General features: G+C 40.0%; 2 protein-coding genes and 2 long non-coding RNA genes across 7 annotated transcripts; 2 read left to right on the forward strand and 2 right to left on the reverse strand.

Annotated features, from left to right (window-relative positions):
• Positions 1–1757: 1757 nt before the first annotated feature.
• Positions 1758–3286, reverse strand: LOC146718015 (uncharacterized). Its single transcript, XR_014915522.1, has 2 exons — positions 2661–3286; positions 1758–1863 (listed from the first exon to the last, which is right to left on the reverse strand). It is a non-coding gene; the product is annotated as an uncharacterized LOC146718015 (long non-coding RNA).
• Positions 3287–4073: 787 nt separating this feature from the next.
• On the forward strand, positions 4074–12749 carry LOC146718016 (uncharacterized). Of its 4 annotated transcripts, XR_014915519.1 has the most exons (4): positions 4074–11079; positions 11265–11401; positions 11491–11713; positions 11832–12749. XR_014915519.1 is itself a non-coding variant. In XM_085434307.1 (3 exons), the coding sequence occupies exons 1-2, from the start codon at positions 4260–4262 to the stop codon at positions 9400–9402; spliced, it is 4983 nt and encodes a 1660-aa protein (XP_085290433.1). In that variant the 5' UTR covers positions 4074–4259; the 3' UTR covers positions 9403–9422; positions 9515–9576. The 4 variants fall into 4 exon arrangements, 3 of the variants coding, with proteins under 3 accessions (XP_085290433.1, XP_085290414.1, XP_085290423.1); XM_085434307.1 differs by lacking the exons at positions 11265–11401; positions 11491–11713; positions 11832–12749 and having other exon boundaries at positions 4074–9131; positions 9292–9422; positions 9515–9576; XM_085434288.1 differs by lacking the exons at positions 11265–11401; positions 11491–11713; positions 11832–12749 and having other exon boundaries at positions 4074–9422; positions 9515–9584.
• A 601-nt stretch (positions 12750–13350) lies between these two features.
• Positions 13351–14088, forward strand: LOC146718017 (uncharacterized). The gene is made up of 3 exons (XR_014915520.1): positions 13351–13447; positions 13634–13761; positions 13876–14088. It is a non-coding gene; the product is annotated as an uncharacterized LOC146718017 (long non-coding RNA).
• A 2422-nt stretch (positions 14089–16510) lies between these two features.
• On the reverse strand, positions 16511–23892 carry LOC146718018 (uncharacterized). The gene is made up of 7 exons (XM_085467339.1): positions 23304–23892; positions 19265–19364; positions 18709–19068; positions 18353–18421; positions 18098–18244; positions 17419–17622; positions 16511–16519 (listed from the first exon to the last, which is right to left on the reverse strand). Exons 2-7 carry the CDS (start codon positions 19361–19363, stop codon positions 16511–16513), a joined length of 888 nt encoding a protein of 295 aa, XP_085323465.1. The 5' UTR covers position 19364; positions 23304–23892.
• Between the last annotated feature and the right edge of the window lie 1394 nt (positions 23893–25286).

The following is a 25286-nucleotide window of genomic DNA, read 5'->3' on the forward strand; positions in this document are numbered from 1 at the left end:
CTTTTTATCATGAAATGATCTACAAAGAAATGATCATCATACTAAATTTTGTTAATTAGGCCTTTATATCAGCTATGATAAGTTTATTATAGATTTAGTGTAGTGCTTATTGCTGTGTATCAAACATGCCCCAAATGTGACTGAAATATGTAGAAACTGCTGTGTAGAAACTAGCTGTCTCCAAATTTCTCATTTTGCCAAAATTCATACAGAGTGACCTGAAACTGTGCTGTAACCTCAGTGTGTTGGTTTTGTTGGACCATTTAATATTTACAGTAAGTTACTGTAGCAGCACGTCTTAGTTTGAGTTTATAGACTTAGTTTATTGTTTTAATAGAATGTAAAAATGTCCTTATAACAGTTCCACCATCATTTGTTAAACATTGTCATTCTGTTCAGTCCAATAATTTACTGTAGAAGTCTTTAGTATTTAAAGCCCTACATGTATTGTATTTTTGAGATTATAAGGCATAATGTCAATAAACAAGCCTGTTTTTAAGGCAGATTAAGCCAAACAAACAGTCAGATAAGTCAAACTTTATTCAAGTCATTCACAAACAACTCTCAACACTGTTCAGTTGTAACACATAAAATACAGAACAATACACTCACTTTTTCAGTTCATTCCTCATCCACAAATCCATCAAACTCTTCATGGGTTGATCAGTTTGAAATCTGCTTCTTAAGCATGTCTCTTAGCACGTGCCAGGTCCTTGTACACACACCATAATGTTATGTTGAAGCACCGTACGAATTACTCTGCGAGGGTCCTGACTATGGTAGCCATAATGCTCTGACAATACATCAAGCAGCGCAGCTTTGTAGCTTACGAAGTCTTACTAAAATATTTGACAGAATTTTGAGCGCTGTGTACCACAGAAATCCCGTTTGAGGTCAGTAAGCATAACCAGAATCGATACGCTAGGCACATTGTATGTTTTTGAGATAATGACAGGATTTTAGGTGTGCCATATAGTCTGAAGAATATGGTAAATCCAAGCATGTTGGAAATATGACTAATTCCATGCCTTTTGTGTCTTACAGGTGACCTGCTGCAGAAGATCCTCTCTCTCTCTATCATTATAAGCAATTCTGTCTATCCTATCACTCTCCCAACTCTATCTAATTTGAAAGCCATTCTATCTTGTATCCCTCTATCCCTACTGCTCTATCTAATTTGAAAGCCATTCTATCTTGTATCCCTCTATCCCTACTGCTCTATCTAATTTGAAAGCCATTCCATCTTGTATCCCTCTATCTCTACTGCTCTATCTAATTTGAGAATCCAAGTTTTGAGAATCCTTTCAGAATCCAATTTTCAGAAATCCAAGTTACCAGAACTTGATCTATCTGTTACAGAATTCTGAGAGATCTCTGCTCTCACTGCTCTTTCTTTCCTGTCATTAAGCTCTCTCACATTCAGTCATTTTGCTTTAAATTACAAGTTGAATATACAGTAGTAGAATTACAGTACAGTAGAACTTATAGTAGAAACTACTTACACAGCCCTACATTTGTCATTTTAATTTTGCATTAGACTTTAGTTTGGACTGCTAGTTTGGCTTACTTTGATCAATTGTATAAAATATCACCTTTTTATAAGTTTATTTGTAATAAGATAATCTGGTTATTTTGTAATACATACATTCAGATAAATAAATCAGATCCAGTCTGTTAGTCTGTTTCATTGGCTATAACATTTGACTGCAAGTTTATAGTATTATTATTTAAGGACAAACCCATTTTGTCACTCAGTGTAAGTATTCAGTCAGTATTGTCATCGAGAAGTGCCTGAGGACCCAGACTTCCTGTTTCCTGACTGCTGCAGAACATCCAGCTGAAGAAACCCCGTTTCTAAAAGAGCTACAATAAAACGGACCAAATTGTTTCCAGAGAACTTTGAATTTCCTTTATTTTGAGTTTGGAGTACAAATCAGCTTTTTAACATCTATTCATATATTCATAAAAACATTTTATAGTATAATAGTACATTTCTCAGATTTAACAGTAACTTAAGGAGTTATAAGTTTTTCTGTGTTTCAAGGTTCAGTTTTGTTTATATTTGTGTATAACCACATATAAGCTCCAGATTGTACTTCAGCAAAATGCCAAGAAAAAGTCAAAGGTCGCAGTCCCTGAAGCTTAGATGGCAAAAGCAGAAAGAACAGGTGAATGTTTCTCAGAGCAGTGAGCAGGTAAAGGTGTGTGTTTCAGCTTTTCCCAGCACAGAAGTGCAGAGCAGTGTTCAGACAGCCACAGTGTCTTATGCAGATGTGGTAAAGAGAAGTGTTCCCTCAGTGTCTGTCCCAGAGCCTGGAGTTATGCAGGTAATCCAGACTAAACCCCAGCTAACTGTACAAACACAGCATGATGGAGAGACAGCCACAGTGTCTTATGCAGATGTGGTAAAAAGAAGTGTTCCCTCAGTGTCTGTCCCAGAGCCTGAAGTTATGCAGGTAATCCAGACTAAACCCCAGCTAACTGTACAAACACAGCATGATGGACAAGCTCCAGGACAGTCTCATGTACAGGTTACAAACAGTGAAAGTCCACGAGTGAGTAGCGTCTGTGCTTCCCGAAGCCAGGCCGCTCCTAGGTATGGAAAGTACCGGAATCAGCAATGCATGGCTAACAGTTTGGTTTTCCTGTCATTCTTACACGAGGATGAATTTATTACCAGAGCAGATCTAAACCGTGTGTTGGACAAAGGCCATGCCGTCTATTCAGATGCCAGACTGAGGTTTGTGAACAGTGTGTTTCTAGCCTGCGATGAACTTCCCTCAGTTGTTACCAGCCGCACACACGAGTATCAAGTCGACATGTCTCAGTTTGCTCATTACGGCACATTTGATGGTACAGATCACTTTCCGAGCCTTGAACAGGGATTACAGTGTTTGGCTTCAGACGTTCGCTATGCTTTGCTAGTCATGGGAGGAACAGTCATCGCTGTTAGCAGGCTGACTTCAGGTGAATATGCATATTTTGACCCTCACCCACGTAAGTCTACTGGTATGCCATTGTCGCTAAGTGTAAGTGGTGGAACTGCAGTTATGTTGAAATTCACACGTCTTAATGACATGATTGACAGGATCAAACGTTTGTACAGAATGTTCAGCATCGCACCAAGCTGTACTTATGAACTACAGCCCATCGAGTTTCACAGTGAAAACGCTGCTGACCAAAGAGATGCTAATCAAACCACCGAATACAGACAAACAGCTACAACTGTTACAGCACCAGCTTTAAATGAAGCCGTTCATGAAATAAACTCCCAAAGATCTACTGACCAGACACAGAAGACTGTGAGAGACACTTTAACGACTGAAGTGACATCATCCAGAGTGGATTATTCAAATGAGACAGCTGCTACTGAAAACAACCATCTTCCTTCTGAGTATTTAGAAAAAGAAACATCTGCATCCTCTGTGAGAGAAACGCAGGTAACATCAGATTCTGTTCCTCAGAATGATTCAAACACTGCCTACTGTTTAACTAATATAACAGAGGAACTCTCAAATAAACTGCTGAAATATAATAAACAGCAAAGGAGAAAAATAAGGAGAAGATTATTAGCCCAAGAAAAAGTACCACAGAGAAAGGAAAATCAGAAGAAGAAAGAAAGGCAGATGTACAGGTTTGATGAAAGCTTCAAGACAAAGAAAAAAAACTCAACTAAGAAGTGTAATGATCCTGATCACAGACAGAAAAAGAGCATGTACAAAAATGAATTGTATAAATTAAATGCTACCTATAAGGAGAAACAGAGAGAACATTTAAGAAAGATGTATAGGGAAAGTGCTAAAATTAGAGAGAGAAAAAGAGAATGTGTCATAAGGACATATAAAGACAATCCCCTATTCAGAGAAAAGCAGAAGGAACGTATAACAAGAACATATAGAGAGTCTCCCATATTCAGAGAAAAGCAGAAGGAACGTGTAACAAGAACATATAGAGAGTCTCCCATATTCAGAGAAAAGCAGAAGGAACGTGTAACAAGAACATATAGAGAGTCTCCCATATTCAGAGAAAAGCAGAAGGAACGTGTAACAAGAACATATAGAGAGTCTCCCATATTCAGAGAAAAGCAGAAGGAACGTGTAACAAGAACATATAGAGAGTCTCCCATATTCAGAGAAAAGCAGAAGGAACGTGTAACAAGAACATATAGAGAGTCTCCCATATTCAGAGAAAAGCAGAAAGAGCGTATAAGAAGAATATACAGAACTTGTGCTGGATTCAGAGAGAAACATAAAGCTTACATGAGGTCATATGTATATAACCTATATAAAAAAAGCGAAGATTTTAAACAGAAAAAACGATCTTATATGACAAAGCGGTATGGAGAAGAAAAACAATTTCAGCAACAACACAAGGACAATATGAGAGAACGAATGAGAGTAAAATATTGGAACGGTTTTTCTTTCAGACAGATGCATAATATCAGATGTGCAATGAATATAAAACGGAAATATCGCCAGATGCATCGACCAGCTGAGAGTTTACAGTGTCATCCAGAGAACACTTTAATGAATGAGGCCATATCTCGTTTCAGATCCAACATTAAGTCAGCACCATCTTATGTTTGTACTGTTTGTCTAAAAGCTTCTTTTCCTAATCAGGTGAAAATCTGCAAAAGAGAAAATTACTCAAAACACCAGACTGTAGCTCATCAGTGCCTAACTGGTAAATTTGTTCATGTGTGTGATGAAGCATGTCATGATCACTGCAGCTTTCCTGTTGAGAGAAAAAAAGAGTATATCTGTCACACATGTCACAGTTCCCTCAAAAGTGGATGCATGCCCAGGCTTGCTGCTGTTAATGGTTTAGAACTGCAGGATATTCCAGCTGAACTTTGTGATCTCAACATTCTGGAGAGACATCTGATTGCCAAATGCATACCATTTGCTAAGATTATTCCTCTTCCAAAGGGGAGACAGAGACTCATACGTGGTAATGTGGTGTGTGTACCATCTGAGGTCCAACAAACAGTTGACTCTTTACCGAGGATCAGAAGCCAATCACAGATCATGAGGATAAAGCTGAAAAGACGACTGTGCTACAAAGGCCATCAGCTGTTCCAGACTGTCACCTGGTCTAAACTCATTCAAGCTCTGCGTAAACTGAAACAAATTCATCCACAGTACACAGATATTATTATCAGAGATGATGCATTGCTTTGTGATCCAACGTTACCTGATGATGACAGCAGTGATGAAGCCAGCATGGCAAGTGATGATTATAATGAAGCAGATTTAATGGAAATTGACAACTATGAAAAAGATGCCCTTTTGTGTGAAAGTGAGTGTCAAAGTGACCAAGATATTAATATGCAATCCTGTGATGAACAACCAGAGGAACAAAATCCAGATGAACCAGAAAGTGATTTGAACAATGGAGGTTTTGCTCTAGAAAGTTGTCTGCAGCCTGTAGACATTTCAGAAGAGATTCTCTGTTTCACTGATAACACATATTGTGTGGCTCCTGCAGAAAGAAACAATCCTGTTAGCTTCTTCAGAACTCCTCATTTGGAAGCCATGGCATTTCCTGTGCAGTTTCCTACTGGTCAGAATACACTGGATGAAAAGAGACTTCTTAAACTCACACCAAGTGCTTACTTCAAATCAAGGCTTTTCAACATTGATGCAAGATTTGCTAAAGACACAAATTACCTGTTTTTCTCACAGTTTGTCACTGAAATACACTTGGCTAATTCCAGTATGACGATACAGCTAAGGAAAGGTAAAACTATGACCAAAGATGGACGCAAAATCACATCAGGAATGTTACAAAGTAAGACAGAAGTAGAGAAGCTGGTAAGAAATAAAGATGCAATCAGATTTATGCAGCCACTCAGAGGAACTCCAGCTTACTGGCAGAAAACTACCAGAGATCTATTCAGCATGGTTCGCCAAATAGGAACACCTCAGTTCTTTGTCACTTTCTCTGCTGCTGAGATGAGATGGCCTGAAGTGATTCAAGCAATAAAGAGACAGCAAGGTGAAGAGGTTGATTTTGAAGCCCTGGACTGGTCAGAAAAGTGTGAAATTCTAAGATCAAATCCAGTAACCACCATGCGAATGTTTGATAAACGTGTTGAGGCTTTGTTCAGAGATTTGCTTTTTTCTCCTGCACAGCCCCTTGGTGAGATCATTGATTACTTTTACAGAGTTGAGTTCCAGCACAGAGGTAGTCCACATATACACATGTTGCTGTGGATTCGAGAAAAGGTAGAAGCAGATGTGGATGACGACCAAACTGTCTGTGACTTTGTTGACAGATACATCTCAGCTCAACTCCCTGATCCAGAAAAACAACCTGAACTGCACAAAAAAGTCACTGAGCTACAAAAGCACAGCAAAAACCACACAAAGACATGCTTTAAGAGTGTGAACTCTGGTTGTAGATTTGGGTTTCCCAAACCACCAGCCACAAGAACAATGATTGTGAGACAGGATGAGGATTCAGACACTGAAGCTGCAAAAGCCAAACTCAGACCTTTGTTGAACCTGCTGAAGGAACCTGAAGCTGCTTCCCTCACCATAGAGCAGATTCTGTCACGATGCAACTTAACAATGAATGAGTATGAACAATGCCTCCAAGACATAAACAAGAAAACAGCTCTGATTCTGAAACGTGACCCAAATGAGTGTTGGATCAACAATTACAACCCAGACCTGCTTGAAGCCTGGAACTCTAATTTAGATGTCTCATTCATTTTGAATGCCTATTCATGTATAGAATACCTCTGTAAATATATAACAAAGAAAGAATCTGGCCTCTCTGAATACCTGAAGACAGTTATTGACAACTCTGATAAGAACACCGTCAATGAGTGTGATGAAATGAGAGCTGTGATGCAGGCTTACTCAAAAAAGAGAGAAATCAGCGCACAGGAGTGTGTGACTCGAGTCTGTGGCCTAAAAATGAAAAAATGTTCCCGCAGTGTTGTATTTGTACCAACAGATGATAACCCAGTAAAAATGAGTCGGCCCATGAGCTTCCTGGAAAGCACAACACACGACAGTTGTAATATTTGGATGACAAGTTTGAGTGATAAATACAAATGCAGACCTGAGACCCCAGAATATGAGGAAATGTCACTGGCTGATTTTGCTGCCTTGTGCAGGTTGGTGAGTGGTCCAAATGAAGGAAAAGATGTGCTTCCTCTTCTAAACCAGCTTGGATTTGTACAAAGGCGAAAGAATGATAAACCAGCTATAATCAGATATTACCACTGTTCACAGGAAAAAGATCCTGAGCAATATTATGGTCGACTGTTGAGACTTTACCTTCCACACAGATCAGAGCAGGAACTGAAACCACAAGGGTTCCAAACCTATCAGTCCTTCTACAACTCAGGTTTTGTACGACTTCCATGTTCAGACCACAGTGAGTCTGTGAAAAGGGTTGTGAAAAGAAATAAAGACAAGTATGAGAAGAACTCTGAGGATATTGAGAGTGCACTGGAAGAGTTTGAACAAAATAGGGATGTTGTGATTGATGAATGGTGTAATCTTGCTCCTGAATCTGAAGTTGTGAGGCTGCAATGTGATGAGAATCTTCCTGAGAGACATTCTGATGATGAGAACGAACAGGAGAATGTCCCCGACTACAGTCGTCAGTCTGATGCTGTAACAGAGATCAGAGCCATCAGAGAACAACCTGCAGTAGATCCAGCCGTGGTACGTGTAATGTATCAGAATCTGAACCAGAAGCAGGCCTGCGTGTTCTATGCCATAAGAGACTGGTGTATTCAGCGAGTTTGTGGTTTGAACCCAGATCCATTTTTCTTCTATATCAATGGTGGTGCAGGAACTGGAAAGTCACATCTGATTAAGTGTATTCATTCTGAAGCATCAAAGATCCTGAGCAGACTGCCTGCTAATGCAGAAGAAGCTGACATATCAAATCCAACTGTTTTACTGACTTCATTTACCGGTACAGCAGCTTTTTCTATCAATGGCTCTACATTACATTCTCTACTGAAACTACCCAGGAGTCTGAAACCACCCATTCAAGGACTTGGTAACCAACTGGATGAAGTCAGATCTGAGCTGATGAATGCTGAAATTATTGTTATTGATGAGATTTCAATGGTTTCAAAACCCCTTTTTGCTTATGTGGATGCAAGACTGAAACAAATCAAAGGCACTCAGAGACCTTTTGGTGGAATGTCAGTTTTAGCTGTTGGAGATTTTTACCAGCTGCCACCAGTGCGACAGTCTAAACCTCTCTGTGTTTACGATCCAGAACAGATTGACCTATGGCAGGAACATTTTCAGATGATCACTCTAACCGAGATCATGCGTCAGAAAGATGATGTGGCCTTTGCAGAGATGCTGAACAGGATTAGAGTCAAAGAAAAGACAGATGAGCTTTCTCAGTGCGACAGAGATTTGTTGTCACAGGCTGTGACTGCACCAGAAGAATGTCCAACTGAGGTCTTACACATTTATGCCACCAACAAGAATGTGGAATCCCACAACACAGATACCCTGAAGAAGCTTCATTCAAACATCATAATCATCAATGCAGACGATTTCCAGAAGGATAAATGTACAGGCAGAATGGAACGAAGAGACAAACCATTTACAGGTGGGAGAAATGATTTACCTGACACTCTGAATGTTGCTGAAGGAGCTCGAGTCATGCTGACCAGAAACTTGGACACACTAAACGGTTTGGTCAACGGTGCTTTTGGTATACTGGTAAAGGTGGTGAGATCTGAAAATGATGGACACATAATTAAACTGGGGCTCAGGATGGACAACCGGCAGCCTATGAGACACAACCGCAGTGCTAATGCAGCTTCTGATGATCTGGTTTACATTGAGAGAGCAGAGGAGAGTCTGAAGTTTAAAGGAGCAGTACGCAGACAGTTTCCTGTAAAGCTAGCATTCGCTTGCACAATTCACAAAACTCAGGGTCTTACAACACAGACAGCTGTAGTTTCAATGAAGAACATTTTTGAACCAGGTATGGCTTACGTTGCTCTCAGCAGGGTGACGTCTCTCAGTGGACTCTATTTGCAGGACTTGGATGAGAAAAAGATTTACGCCAATCCCGAGGTAACTGCAGCGCTCCAAACCATGAGACAAGCCAGTGTTGAGGAAATGATGCCTCTTCTTCAGGTCAGAGAAACAGCCAGCAGACTTGACACTCTTACACTGATCCATCACAATACAGAGGGTTTGCCATCTCACATCAGTGACATCAAGAGTCATCATGAAATGTGTTTAGCAGATGTTTTGTGTCTCACTGAGTCTCACCTTCAAGGCTCCTTTGTTGCAGACAGTCTTCATTTGGATGGCTACACCATGTTCAAACGCAACAGACATGTGTCCTACACAAACTTTCCTCACATGGCCAGCAGAAGTGGTGGGGGAGTTGTTGTGTATTTGAGGAATCATTTTCAGGTTCAGGTAAAACAGTATCTGCATAATGTCACTGATCTTGAGTTTTTAGTGTTGAAGGTTCAGGCTCCATTCCCTGCACTCATTGCTGTTGTGTACAGACCCCCTGACTACAGTTTGACACCATTCATGCAAAACCTGGTAAGTCTTTTAGATTCACTTGAAATAATGGACTGTCACCCAATAATTGTGTGTGGAGATTTTAATGAGAACCAGTTGCAGAGTGGAAGAAAACAGATTCTGGAGCAGTTTCAGTCGAGAGGGTATTCACAGCTGATCACTTCTGGCACTACAGACAAGAACACCCTGCTTGACCTCATTTTTATTTCTCAGCCACAGAAATGTCTATATTCAGGTGTTCTGAGATCATATTACAGTTACCACAACCCTGTCTTTTGTGTCCTGTCCTCGAGCCAATCATGAAGTCGTCTGGTGAGTTTTGAAACAATTACAGATCATGTTTGTTACAGAGTTTACTGATTGTAGAGCATGAAAAATATTTTTCATTGAAAAAATTGTCTTCCCTACTCTGTCTGTAAGAAGACCCTTTCTTATTGCAATGTTATTAATCATTTCACCAAATCATTGCTGAACTTCATGCAGAGCAGAGAACATCTGCTATCATGCACCTCTGATCTGAAATGTGCTGCAACATTTATTAAACCAACATCATTTCTTTTATTCTCATGTTTTAAATGACTAAATCTTTTTACTGTGACGTATGTAGCTCAACAAACGAGATCTTCCCCTCCAAGGGCTTGAAAATATGAAATAGTAAATAAATAAATCCCACATAAATGCAGGTATTTATTATGGGTCACATGAATAAATACAGACAATTATATTTTCTTGATTATAGTAGCTTTTGTAGAATCAAAAGTTTTTGTGATGAATGAGTTTTTGCTTATCATGTTTTACAGGTAAAAAATGTCAAAAGTTATAAACTATCTTTAGGCTACCAGAGATGTCTATAATGATACATTATGTAGAGAAAAACATTAGTACAGCTTACAGAATATGTATAAAAACTGATTTAGAAGTAAATGGATAGTTTTCTGAAAGTTCCCGACTACAGTTTAACACCACCCACCCAGATCAGCCCCCAAGTGTCTATGTAATGCTGGTATGGTGTGTGAGTTTGACTTGGCCTTTATCCGGGTGGGTTTGGGTTTGGGTGGATAAAGGCCAAGTCAGAATTCTCTGAGCAGCTGGAAAAAGCTGCTAATAAACAAAGACATCAAAAAGTGTGGGCTTTAGGTGTAGCCCCCGCTTTCTGATGCACTAATTAGACTTAGTAACCGACACCCCATACCAGCATTACATAGACACTTGGGGGCTGAGCTGGGTGGGTGGTGTTATAAGCACGTGTTTTGTTAGATATATTTTTTCAGACACCATCTTCATGAACTGCTGAGCCAAACCTGATCCATCAGTGCTGGACTGCACAGATAACTACATGCCACAAGGAGACTGCTGTTTTATGAACTGCCATACCAGTGTGTCTTCAATGGAGAAGATGACACACCCATCACCTGACCTCCTGCCTGATCTGGAGACCATCATCATGCTACCACACTACACACCTCTGAGACCATCAATGATGACTCATACTGAGGAAACTGTATTTCCTGTCAGAGATGCTCAGTGATCCTCAGAGCAGAGAGAGGTATCATTCTTTATCTTTGATAAAAAAAAAATGTCAGTGTTTTTAATTCAATTAATTAATTAAAATCCTGTTTATTGCATAAATAATTCCACACTCAAATGATTATACTTGTTGACACTTTTTGAGTTTTAATTCACATTATGGATTACAAATCTATGCTTTTTCTACTCTGTCTCTCTGTGCAGGTATTGCTGTCTTCTGAGTTCTTCCGTGTCCCAACTGAGGCCTTCAAACCTCATTGCAGAGCTCATGTCTTTCCTCACCATCATGTGAGTGTGAGATTGCTCTGGATTCTGGTTATGTGGCCCGCAGCACCTATAAGGTATTTCAACATTGTTCATTGTATAACTTATTTGTAGTTTTTAGGGTTTCTACAGACAAAAAAAATGTTCCTTTTTCTGTATTTTTTAGAACAAGCTCGTCCAGTGTGCCTGCATTCCAGCTTCTTAGACTCTACGCAAGTGGACAGAGTATCAGTGTTTGGCCACTCTTACAGACACTGACTTCTGTCAATTCACTTCTACTGATCGGGCACCTCACTCCAGGAAGACAGAGGGCTGCAAGCCTGTCATCATTTCCAGTGTGGCTTTGTATTCTTGGGGTAGCATCAGATTTTTCCCACAAATATTCAAAGGTAACACTTGTTTTAAGCTTAGTTATTAAATCAAAAGTCTTCCCTTGTGTCATGTCTGTGAAGGTTCTCATGATGTCCTTTGATGTAGTCTCTCTCTTCACTTGCATACCCACTACAGAGGCCGTGGAGACTGTCAGAAAACGACTGCAAGAAGACAGCTCCTTGGAAGACAGGACCAACTTCACACCCGATCAGATGTGCACACTGTTAGACCTCTGCCTCACCACTACATATTTCAAATACAACGAGGGTTTCTACAGACAAAAACATGGCTGTGCCATGGGTTCCCCTGTGTCACCTGTTGTAGCCAACCTTTACATGGAGGAAGTGGAAAGGAAGGCTCTTGGCTCTTTCAAAGGAAGAGTACCCAGCCACTGGTAGAGATATGTAGACGACACCTGGGTCAAAATCAAAAGGCAAGAAGTGGAATCCTTCACTGCGCACATTAACGCCGTGGATAAAAACATCAAGTTCACCAGGGAAGACACAAAGGACGACTGTTTGCTTTTCCTGGACTGCGCTGTGCACATTGAAGAGAACAGCAACCTCAACATCGAAGTTTACCGGAAGCCCACACACACGGACCAGTACCTCCTCTTTGACTTCCATCACCCTCTGGAACACAAACTTGGAGTAATTAGGACACATCCCCCCCCCCCGGGCAGAACATGTTCCCTCTAAGCCTGAAGGGAAAAAGAAGGAACACACACATGTAAAGGAAGCACTCAAAACGTGTGGATATCCTAATTGGGCGTTTATAAAGTCAGCAAAGATGCACAGAAAAGAACATCAGATACCAGCGAGGGAGGATAAGAAAGACAGATGCAACAACATTGTCATCCCCTATGTACTAATTAGACTTAGTAACCGACACCCCATACCAGCATTACATAGACACTTGGGAGCTGAGCTGGGTGGGTGGTGTTAAAAGCACTTGTTTTGTAGATATATTTTTTCAGACACGGCACAGTCTCCTTTGTGGCAAAACCTTCAAACTTCACCATCCTCAGCTGAAACAACAACATCTTAACACCATCTTCATGAACTGCTGAGCCAAACTTGATCCATCAGTGCTGGACTGCACAGATAACTACATGCCACAAGAAGACTGCTGTGTTATGAACTGCCATACCAGTGTGTCTTCAATGGAGAAGATGACACACCCATCCTGCCTGATCTGGAGACCATCATCATGCTGCAGAGCGTTCTCACTCCCGAGGCGTAACATGTCGACGTTTTGTCACGTCCCGCGGCGTTCCTGAGGAACGCGAAAGGAGACCTTCGGCGTTCTTATGGTACGCGGTGGGTTATGGCTGGAATCCAGTGCAATGACGCTCCCGCGGTAATAGACGTTCCAGCCCTGTATTCCAGCCCTAAACCTAACCTTATCCCTAGCCCTAACCATAACCTTATTCCAGACCGTAACTAGGACTTTAATGATGTTAAATAGCGTGTTTCTAAGCGATTTGAAGAAAAAGAGCGAACATGTGTAGGTTCAGTCCAGACGGTTCTCATATTTCCTCTTTTTCCGAGGTCGTCATTTAGGAACGTGGTGGGTAGCCGAAAACGTAATATGGTGACGATTTGTCACCTAGCGTAAAATGTTACGCTTTGGGAGTGAGAACGGGTTGCATGCTGCCACACTACACACCTCTGAGACCATCAATGATGACTCATACTGAGGAAACTGTATTTCCTGTCAGAGATGCTCAGTGATCCTCAGAGCAGAGAGAGGTATCATTCTTTATCTTTGATTTTTTTAAAAATGTCAGTGTTTTTAATTCAATTAATTAATTAAAATCCTGTTTATTGCATAAATAATTCCACACTCAAATGATTATACTTGTTGACACTTTTTGAGTTTTAATTCACATTATGGATTACAAATCTATGCTTTTTCTACTCTGTCTCTCTGTGCAGGTATTGCTGTCTTCTGAGTTCTTCCGTGTCCCAACTGAGGCCTTCAAACCTCATTGCAGAGCTCATGTCTTTCCTCACCATCATGTGAGTGTGAGATTGCTCTGGATTCTGGTTATATGGCCTGCAAGGTATTACCTATACCTATACCTATAAGGTATTTCAATATTGTTCATTGTATAACTTATTTGTAGTTTTTAGGCCTTAACACAAAAAAAATGTTCCTTTTTCTGTATTTTTTTTAGAATAAGCTCGTCCAGTGTGCCTGCATTCCAGCTTCACAGAAAAGAACATCAGACACCAGCGAGGGAGGATAAGAAAGACAGACACAACAACATTGTCATTCCCTATGTAGCCGGTGTATCAGAAAAACTCAGGAGAGTTTTCTCCAAATACGACATCCCAGTGTACTTCAGACCCAGTAACACACTCAGACAGAAACTGGTTCACCCGAAAGACAAACCCGAAAGACAAAACTCCTAAACACAAACTTAACATTGTGGTGTACGCTGTACAGTGCAGCGAGGAATGCCCAGACTTCTACATCGGAGAGACCAAACAGCCACTTCACAAGCACATGGCACAACATAGAAGAGCCACCTCCACGGGACAAGACTCAGCAGTTCATCTGCATCTAAAGGACAAAGGTCAGTCTTTGAGGATGCCAATGTTCACATTTTGGACAGATGGAGGAGTGAAAGAAGCCATTTACGTCCACTGTGAGCGACCATCTTTAAACAGAGGCGGTGGTTTATGACACCAACTGTCTGCCATCTATAATCCAGTTTTGAGTTCCCTCCCCAGACACCGTAACGTCCACTCACACCCTGGGAGTGGGCGTGGGTGATTTCCTGACCTCGGGAAATCACATGATAGGGTGGGGCCAGGTTTCACAATGAGCTCACCCGAAACCCTGGCTGATTGGGACCCACACCCACTTTCACACCTTGGCTCATGTGATTAGGTAGAGGATCATCAGGGGGTTCTTTGTCCCTCTTTGGGGGGAAACTCCCACTGGGTTTAAATCTGGGACTCTCCACCATTGACCCTTAGAACTGAAGAAGCTTCTCGGATGAGAGGTGAAACGTCTTCAAGTAACTTAAACAAGTCCAGACGCTTTTCTTTCCAAGCTCCTTAGACTTCACTTGTGTTAATTACATTTTATTTGTTGTTGTTTTCTTTTAGATTTATATGCAGTGATTGGATGTGGTGGAGCTTTGTTAACCGTGTGGAAAACATCTGTTTGTGATGATATTTACAATGAGGCTTTAAGGTGACAGTTTCCATGTAATTTCAATCCTCTTACTAAGCAAAAACATGTTTGCAATTAACATATTTTTTCAGTTTTGTCTTTTGGATTTATGGTTAACATTCCTCTGTGACAGCAAATACTAAACTGGTCCAAGTAACCAGCATATCATTGGTCAAAGGCAAAAAGGACCACATGTCACACTAGCAATGAATTTTTGACTGTGTTTGTGTTAGTATAGAGTAGGTCTAACAGTGGTTTTCCACATCTGCTCTAATATATATAGATAATGGGTCAGACATATAAAGTCATTTTGAAAAGTTCATAAAGGTCATTTATATGTGTTCCTCTTTATCATTTTATATCAGGTCAAACAGCAGACTTGAGTTTTGATCAGGGTAGAACCATAACATTCATGCTAATGGTTCTACTGTTTACAGTTACTTTATGATGGATTTCACCCTGGTCACAGCACTATCTGAAAAGCTGTTAGAGGTAAAGTTAAGCCAATTAATACCTCATCATAAGTCACTCTCTAACGCAGGGCAGTGATTATTATTCACTGTAATTTATTCCACAACAATGTTCTTTATTTGATTCTTTAAATATGCACATCGATTGTTTAGCTGTGTGACTCTCCACACCTGAAATATATCACAATGTCGACTTCATTTCGACAGTATTTTGTAGATTGGTACCATATTTATCATCGAATCATCTTGTGCATTTATTAACTAAATGTTGTTTGGTTTTTTTTTGTTTGTTTGTTTGGGGTTTTTATGTTGCCATTTTTACATTTCACCAACTGTGTAAATTCTGCAATTTTACCTTGGTTTTGTTTCACATCAGTTTATCTGCTGGCTGGTATTCCTGTCTTCCTTCTCTCACCCCAACCGGTCGCAGCAGATGGCCGCCCCTCCCTGAGCCTGGTTCTGCTGGAGGTTTCTTCCTGTTAAAAGGGAGTTTTTCCTTCCCACTGTCGCCAAAGTGCTTGCTCATAGGGGTCATATGTCATATGATTGTTGGGTTTTTCTCTGTATCTATGAAGCGCCTTAAGGTGACTTTTGTTGTGATTTGGCGCTATATAAATTGAATTGAATTGGTTTTCTTTCTTTTCTAATGTTTCTGGTCATTTTTCACAGTTAAACAAGTAACTTTGAGGTTACTTCATCGTTTTCAGCTGTTATCTGTATAAATTTTTTTCCTAATAATTACATTTCTGCAAAATTATAGCAGTTCTGGTAAGTTGTAATATTTCTGCCAAGTTATTAATTTTTGACTAAATTATTACATTTCTGCTAAGTTGTAGCTTCTGGTAAACTACAACATTTCTGCTGAATTGTTATGTTTCTTCTAAGTTATTGCATTTCTGATAAGTTATTACATTTTTGCTAACTTGATGTTGTTCTGCAAAGTTATTAAAATTTCAACAACTTTTTAAACACTGACTTTGATTTCTTCAGCTTCTTCAGCTATTTTCAACTATTTTCAGCAGACAGCTTCAGCTTTACAGCATGCACACTGCATTTTCGCAGGAAATGCAAATTTTTCTAGTATAGATTTGTTTAACTGACTGAAGCAATGACAACAGTCTTCTCCTGAACAGCAACACCAAGGAGGTGGTAAAGAGTTCACCAGACCTAAAAACAAAACAAAACAATGCAGGACAGTCTGCAAAGATGTTGAGTCAGTCAGACATCGTGCAGAGCAGATGAGGAAGAAGTTGTAATCTAAAATGGAGAACAATAAATACAGCCACCTAAGCATCCTCACAGTACAAGATGAACTGCAGTGAGAGGGTCATCTTACTGCACTGCAGGACTCAGAGGTTCAGGAGGGTCTTTATCCCCATTGCCATGAGGCTTTTTAAAAGAAACTACTCACATGTTCTTCTCACATTTATTTCTTTTACTCTAATAAACACTGGTAGTAATCATATGAATTCTGAGCTAAATGGACTTGCCCTGATAGGCTTCAGCCAGCCCAGAAGCTAATACACCACAACACTTAGGGAAACTGAAACTGACTGTTATTAATGTTTTCAAACTGTTTAAGAAAAACATATATAATCTTTCAGCCTTCTAGAAAACACACATAAAAACAGTATTATATGATGTTGAACATACAGATAGGCAGTTGTTGGCCTACAGGAGTGTTCTTTATCGAAGGTTTTAAGTGCTTAAAAAGTCTGTTAAGCTCTGTACAGAGCATGCAATGTAACTGTACATTAGAGAGTGTTTTATAAACCATGTCTTCTGTTTCATTTAATAAACATGAGACTGCTTTATGCATTTTCAGCTATTTATTAGATTTTATCAGATTAAAAAACACTTAGCATAAGAATGCAGTTGAAACTATAACTTTTAAATATTGTTTAAATGAATGAACATAGCAACTTGAACATTTTAAAAAATACAAACAAAACAAATGAACTATATTTATATATATAGATCTATATATATATATACATATCTATATCTATATATATATCTATATATATCTATATCTATATATATTTATTCTGTTTTTTTATGTGTACTATTTGTTTTCCTTTGATTTTTACAGTAAAAGTGATCCTGTGCTTCTCAAACTCCTCCTCGTAGGGCTTCCACATCTCCTCTTCAATGAAGAGGGTTTCTCCAGTTAGAAGGAGAACTTGCAGCTGGGTGGACTGCAGTGCACTGCACTGCTCTGCAGTGTCCACACCAACTACAGTTACTTGAGTACGTTCATCTTCCTTTGTCTGTCAATACACAAAAAGCATATATTTAATATGGTAATCACATCTTGATGCATGCTCAATGATCCATGTAAGTAAATCCCAAAAGGATGATTCTGTTCATCTGGACGTAGCATTTTCAAGTGGGAGAAATGTTTTGTCACTCATCCAGGTGACTTCTTCAGTCTGTTTTACCCAATCTTTTAAACAGTACATTGCATAATGACTGAAACTAGCCCACTGAAGAAGCAATAGGCTGGGAGGTCAGTTAATTGGTCAGTAATATACAAATTGTCACGGGCACTGATCAAAGACCACAGAAACCTGCAGTCCGCTGAGACTGAAGAAGTCACTTGGATGAGTGATGAAACATTTCTCCCACTTGAAAATGCTACGTCCAGATGAACAGAGTCAATCTTTTGGACCACCTATAATTCTAAACATTTTGGCAAATGACATTGCTATTACATGTTGGTACAAACATATGGCTTCTTCATACCTCAGTCTTTGTATGGGAAGTTGACTGGAGCTGTACTCCATAGGCGGAGCGGTGCACTTTCACATGGGAGATCTTTACCTGATCTCCCACACGAACGTCAACAATTGACGCCTCCCTCCACAAGGAGACAGTCATGGTATGTCCATCCTGAAATCACAAAAATGACAGAATGAAACATTTATTCATTAACTAATGGAAATCTCAAATGTGCCTATTTTCACCATTTTCAATATTACACTTTAGTTGCACCATTACCTGTTTTAGCTGGAGAGTGCGTATTGGCACCAGTTGTTTGCCTGAGCAAACTGTCCTCACTGCCGAACACTGAAAATTCAATTAAAATATAATGTCAGTTATAGTGATTGCATAAATCTGTGTGTGTACATCTAGGTGCTACTTTCTTGACTTACTACATCTATTATTTTATTATTGTTGTTAATGATAAATCTACAACCATTTACAAAATAATAGTGGTTGATCTTGTTCTCACCATTTTGTGTTTGTTTGACAAGAACAATAAAATTATTATTTTTACTTTTAAAGACAAAAAAGTAATGGTTTCTTTGAAAACCTGAAGCAATATCAATTCTGATGGAACCACAAATATTTACCTCCACAACCTCCCCTTCCACTGTCATGAGCCCTCCAGATGTTGGGCTCATCTTTAGTGGTGTTACTGGGGAAGGTGGATTAAGCAGCTCCTCCGCCTTAATGATGAGGGCCTCCGAGACTGCCAGGGCAGGAGCTTTAAAGAACTGTGTCCTTGCAGTGATATTGATGAGATAAGGGGGAGCTTGGCCCCTCAGCTCATGTCCCCTCATCATGTAGGACATGTCCTGTTTTACTTTGGAGGAGAACTCTTCAAACAAGGTGATCTTCAGCACTGTTTCACCGTCTGTGATTGCTGCCACTTTATTTTTTTTTGTTGACAGTGCTTTGACCTCTCCATCCTCAGTAACCCAGCTGATCACCTGATAAATACATAAATAAAGAAATGTATTTCTATGATCTTACTCCATAGTCACGTTCATACATGTGAAAGTCTACATCATATGATTGTTGGGTTTTTCTCTGTATTTATTATTGTACGATCTACTGTACAATATAAAGCGCCTTAAAGCGACTGTTGTGATTTGATGCTATATAAATAAAATTGAATTGAATCACCTTTAGCTGGTCACAACATTTCAACACCCGGATATGAATGGGTGGGGGCCGGAAATACGGCGTCTCAGGCCGGTTGTCAGTCAGTTTCCTTAAGGCCATTCTGAAAAAAAAAAAAAGCAAAATAAACACATTAACAGGTTCATACATTTCTGCTGGATCCAGTTCTGACAGAATACAGTAACACCTGTTGCTTTCATGTCATCTCTTCACATTTTGATATAAAACAAACACATCATGAACTTCCTCAACCCTACGTGTGTTTCTGAGGTTCCTGCTTGATATTTACATACCTGAAAACATTTCAATATTTTTGTAAAAACACAAATTATCTTTACAAAATGTTGGTCTGAAAATTAATTAAACGCTTATGAGCCTTCATAAAATACATACAAATATTACAGCACATGTAAGTCTATCCAATTCACTCTGGATGGAACGCAGAAAAAAAATCACAATTTTCTTTTCCCCACTTAAAACCCTTGGTAGGCCCTTAAAAAATGCACCCTCTAAAGGCCCTAATGGACCTAAACGTCCACCCCCCAAAAAGTGCAATAAAAAGATTATATATTCATATTTTTTTCCACTTTAAATTGGTCAGTCTTTTAAAACTACTTCTCCCTGAAATATTCATATAAAGTTTTAATTACATTTTCGTTGTTTTAACCCTTTAAATCCCAGGTTTATTACATGAGCGCCCTGTTTTTTTAGGCCCAAAAAACAAAAAAACTTAATATTTTCAAAAAAAAAACATTTGAAGTAATATTCGTTTGTTATTATAATTAGGCCTTTGGATGGACTAAAGATTGGCACCAAGAGTCATTTCGATCGCCTTTTATTTTTTTTCCAGGAGCGCATTTCATAAAATGCACACTATCGACCACGCCCAAAAAGTGCAATAAAAATATTAAATATTAATTTTTTTTTTCACTTTAAATTGGTCAGTCTTTTAAAACTACTTCTCCCTGAAATATTCATATAAAGTTTTAATTATATTTTCGTTGTTTTAACCCTTTAAATTACAAAAAAACTAAAAAAAAACCTAAAAAACTAAATATTTTCCCAAAAAAACATTTGAAGTAATATTTGATTGTTATTATAATTAGGCCTTTAGATGGACTAAAGATTGGCACAAACAGTCATTTCGATCGCCTTTTATTTTTTTTTTCAGGACCAGAAAATGGTCTCCAGGCGGCAAATGCTCCTCCTCTAGGCCGAAATAAGTGCATGTTGCCGGGGTAAGTCGCGACGATCACCGGGGCACGATCACCGGGGACTGCTTTTTCCAGCCCACACGTCCGATACCACGTGACAACAAATACGTCATTTCCTGTTGACTAAAAAAAAAAAAGCACCCTCTCATGGTCCTAGGGACCAAAAAATGATCAGCGGGCGAAGCCGGTGCTGCACGCCGGAAATGAGGCTTCATTTCCGGCAGGTCTGTCCAAGCAGCCCGCTGTTTTCCAGCCCGGGGTCAAATGTGGAGCAAGGGCGCCACCCGGTGGACAAATAAAACAATTACAACTCTAAGGCCAATAGACCAAAACGAGACGGAGACATGAGTAATCACCAGGACATTAACGGTAATAATTCTGCAGTGAAAAATAGCGTTTATAATGGAAGTCAATGGGACGAAAACGTCCACTAGGGCTCTAAGAGGATGTGTATTGTTAGCTTAGCCACTGAAGCTAATTTAAGGAAGTCAGACTTGAATTTTGAAATAAAATTATACCAAACTTTTTTTTGGAGAATTAGGCTATATTCAATTAAACACAGTGCAAATGGCTTGGAATCGAAAAATGCAAAAGCCACAAAAGGTCCCCAGGGCCTTTCAGGTGTAATTGTTTTCAGATAATAATTAAAATAATTATTAATTAAAATAATACTTGAAAATAGGTTACAGTGGACAATAGAAAACAATGAATCATCATAGGAAGATTATCTGAAAAAGGATTCATGCTCCTGAAGTGAAAAACAGCAACATTACAGACATCTTAAAGATTGCCTGCCTGCCCTTCCCCCTCCCCCAACACACACAGGCCAGGTGCACACACACAAACAAAAACATAGTGCGCCTGCTTGGTCTCTGTGGCTTTAGTTCATATTGGCTCCCCTTTTTAATCATTTGAGCCAATAAAATTATAGAATTACTGTCCCTGCTTTTTGGTCAGTCCCGCCCTCCTTAACTGGGCAGAAAATGGCAATTTTATGACCAGAAACAGCAAAGTTGGGAGACGGTTGCCAGGGCAGAGTGCCAGCCTTAAGCAATTCTTTCCTACTAACAGCCCAAACGTAACGTCTTAAAGTTTATAAAACTGTTATAGATCTGGAAGATTTGTCTGATTCTGTAAGATCTTAATATTTCATAAAAAAATAGATGCCATTTTCATGAATACATTCAGATAGTTTTTTCAATTAAATATCCCTGAAACAATAAGTTCATCAAACTATGACACCTACAAATACATTGCTATCAATACTAAATGTGAATTTATCAAAAGTAATTTTTTTTCTTCGAGAGAAAAATGGAGATACACATATCGTTAGCTTCATAGCATAAGTGCCTAAGTCATTGACTTAGGCAATTATGCTATGAAGCTAACGATATATAAAACATTCATAGGCCGATAGAAAAGTCAGACCAAATTTTAGGGGTACTTTGACGGTCTTTATATTCACAGGAACTTAAATGGCTAGATTTTTTATCTTTCACTACATTATAATGTGTTATACATGGTATAAAGGCACTAAAAAACGGTTTCAATATCAATACTTACGTTTTATGAAGTTCTTAATAGAGCACAAAGTAGAAGAGCTGTGACTGTGTCTGTAAGTTTCTTCAGAAAGACCGGGAAAGGGACCGCTGGTCTTTGATGTTACAAATTGTGATGCAATCTGTTGCCATCGGCCTGATTGGCTAACTATGATTGTTGTTTTTCCCAATTGTACTGCCTTGTGTTGATTTTGTCCCTTTACTTTAGGGCGGTTTTTGTTGGTGATCAGACCCGATTCTTGTCTAATTTGAATTATGAAATTATCAGTACTATTTTATAAGTCTCAAACTTACAATTTAAAACGTATAAAATTACTGGTCTTTTTTATTTTTTATGTAGTTAATGTATTATGTAGTTTTTTTAAAGTTCGACTGCTAAAGCCCTGCATGTATTTTTTTAGATGAGCTTTTATTTTGAAAGTGGCGATCTCTTTTCCTGGTGTCATGGAAGCACGCCTAACAGATCCACGTTACTGCTAGTCCCCGGGACAGAGTGCGGGAAATCAATGCGGTTCGAATACGTTCATAGACGCAGGAGTGCTAATTCCCTCCAGATTTCGTCCGAAGGCGCAGGTTTCAAGGCTGCACACGGTGACTGAGCATCCTAACATTTCAAAATTCAAAGGGTCAAGCTTCAAGGTTTTACTTCAAAAAGGTAAGCTAAACTTGGTCAACACATGACAGGAAAAGGTAAATGTATTAGCTATGTTAAATATAAGTGCCTAATCGTGATAGCTTGCTGTAGGGTAAAACACTTAAGGTCAGAAATCTTTACAGTTGTGTTCATTGTAAAGCTGTTGTTTAGGGTATGTTTAAAATAATGTATTATGTAGTTGCACCACCACAGTTATGAAACTCAGAAATGTAATGATGTAAAAGCTATAGTATGGTTGGGGTTTTGGCTTGGTGAGCTTACAGCCTCCTTAAAATCTGTCAGAATTATGTACAGACAGACTGTTTAATTCATATAACCATTTAATTCAACAAATATATGAAGAAATATGTCAAAGTTAGTATGACTTTAAATTTATCATTGTAAACGACCACGGCAGACCCAGTGGCATTTTGATATTTTTTTATTAATCCCTACATGGTTGCTGTACATTCGCACTCAGAGCTGCAGCTCTCCTGCTGCCAGCTCAACATAACACCAACAACCCAACCACAGGACCCAGTACAATATTTAATTCGGCGGGGCGTGATTGCGGATGCCGTACAGGTGTGTCCGCCTCCTCTGCACGGCACCGCAGGCTACGCCTCGCCACATACCCCCATCGCCTGACTGAGGCCGGGGAACCATCCGGCCGAACGTACTCCCCCCACCGCAGGCGGAAGGTCGGCCGCGTGGCAGGTGAACGCGGCGCGGTCGGCACGGTCGTGCGCCCCGGCTCGCAGGCGGCTGGGCAGATGTCCGGCAGGCACCGGCCTCTGGTGGAGGTGAGGCCGCTCTGCTCACCCCGCCAACCTCGGGCTTCGGTGCCGCGGACTCCCCTAGCACGGGCACCACCGACTTATCCCGCGGCTTCTCCGCCCCTCCCGGTGGGAGCAGCTGCCTCCGCCGCTGCCTCTCCCGGCTGGAGCGGGTCCTCGGGCACCGCCTCCGCCGCTGTCTCTCTCGGCTGGAGCGGCTCCTCGGGCGCCGCCTCCGCCGCTGTCTCTCCCGGCTGGAGCGACTCCTCGGGTGCCGCCTCCGCTGCTATCTCTCCCGGTTGGAGCGACTCCTCGGGTGCCGCTTCAGTCTCTCCCGGCTGGAGCGGCTCCTCGGGCGCCGCCTCCACCGCTGCCGGCTCCGCCGCCTTCTTCCGGGGCGCAGGAACAGGCACCGGTCCCTGCCGAGCCCCAGCGGCTCCCACGCGAGGTGTGGGGACAGGCGTATATACATGTGTGTGTATGTGTATGTGTATATATATATATATGTGTATATATATATGTGTATATATATGTGTGTGTGTGTGTATATATATATATATATATATGTGTATATATATATATATATATATATATATATATATATATATTTAGAAGTAAAGGCTTTAAAACCAAGTAATTGCTGAAAGTACAAACATCACTAATGTCACATAACTTTGCCGACATGTGGCCAACAGTAATGTTTTAATGTTCTTCATTAAACATTCGCACAAAAATCAGTGACGTTATATTCATTGACAGTTCACTCTTCGGCCGCTGCCTTTTGCCATATTTTGCTGCAAAATTATCTACACCCACTGCCGCGCTATGAATTGTGGGATATATGGGACCACAAAGCGTGCACCGGACCACGCTTGATATTTGGGGAAATCGACGGCGCATTTGGAGTATGCATTTGAAGTACACTTGGAATTGGGACAGCCGTTGTCCCGTGGCGGTGACGTAATCACACTCAAAGTGTGCGGTCTCTTAATTGGGACACAGCCATAGTGTGTGTGTTCACCTCTGTTTTCGTTAGATTGTCTGCGTTACTTCTACGTTCTCTGCTATCTATCAGCCCCTGTGTTTTCTCTGCTGGACATCCCCTCTGAGTTTCCACGTCTCAGGTTTTCTAATGATGTTTCAGGTATAGCTTTCCCAGCTTAGGTTTTGTTTTTTCTTTTTTGTCTCTTTCTCCTAATGCCACACACTTTGCCTCAGTAACTGTAACATTCAGATGACTACTATCCAATTATTTCTCTGATGGTTATGCAAGAAGAGCCTAATAAACTTAAAGCCAGAAGACCGTAAAGCAGAGGTATAACTGTATGAGCTACAAAGTTTAAATGTTTTATCACAATCATAGTGTGCAGCTCACAAACAGCTGATTGTTTTAGTGTTTTCTCTGAAATATCAGATGTAACTAGTGATGTCACAATGAAAATGAAATAATATTGAACAGTATAGAATCAGACATGTTAGAATTTGCTTAAAATTCTACTTGTTTTATTTTTAAAAATTGTGCAACATTTTGTTTTTCAGATGTTTTTGCTGAATTGATCAAGACTGACTGTAAGAGTGTAAACATCGAGTAACTATGATGTTCGAGCCCTCTCAAGAACAGGTAAATAGTCATTTAGAGATTAAATTTGTCCCAGTTACTTTGCTCTACTCTGTCTGTAAAGCTTCACTTTTGTCACACTTCCTGCCTCCAAGAAGCTGAAGTAGAAGTAGAACTCTGCACCAGAACCTTTTTGTGACTTTTGTGACATTTCTGTCAATGGTGTAATTGTTGGTCTTTTGTGAATTCTAAGTAGGTGATTACTGAAAGGCAAGAGAGAAACC

This window comes from Copadichromis virginalis, linkage group LG2, assembly GCF_057382275.1.
Source record: "Copadichromis virginalis isolate Kocher_CV1m ecotype Utaka linkage group LG2, C_Virginalis_male_GT1.1, whole genome shotgun sequence".
NCBI lineage: Eukaryota > Metazoa > Chordata > Actinopteri > Cichliformes > Cichlidae > Copadichromis > Copadichromis virginalis.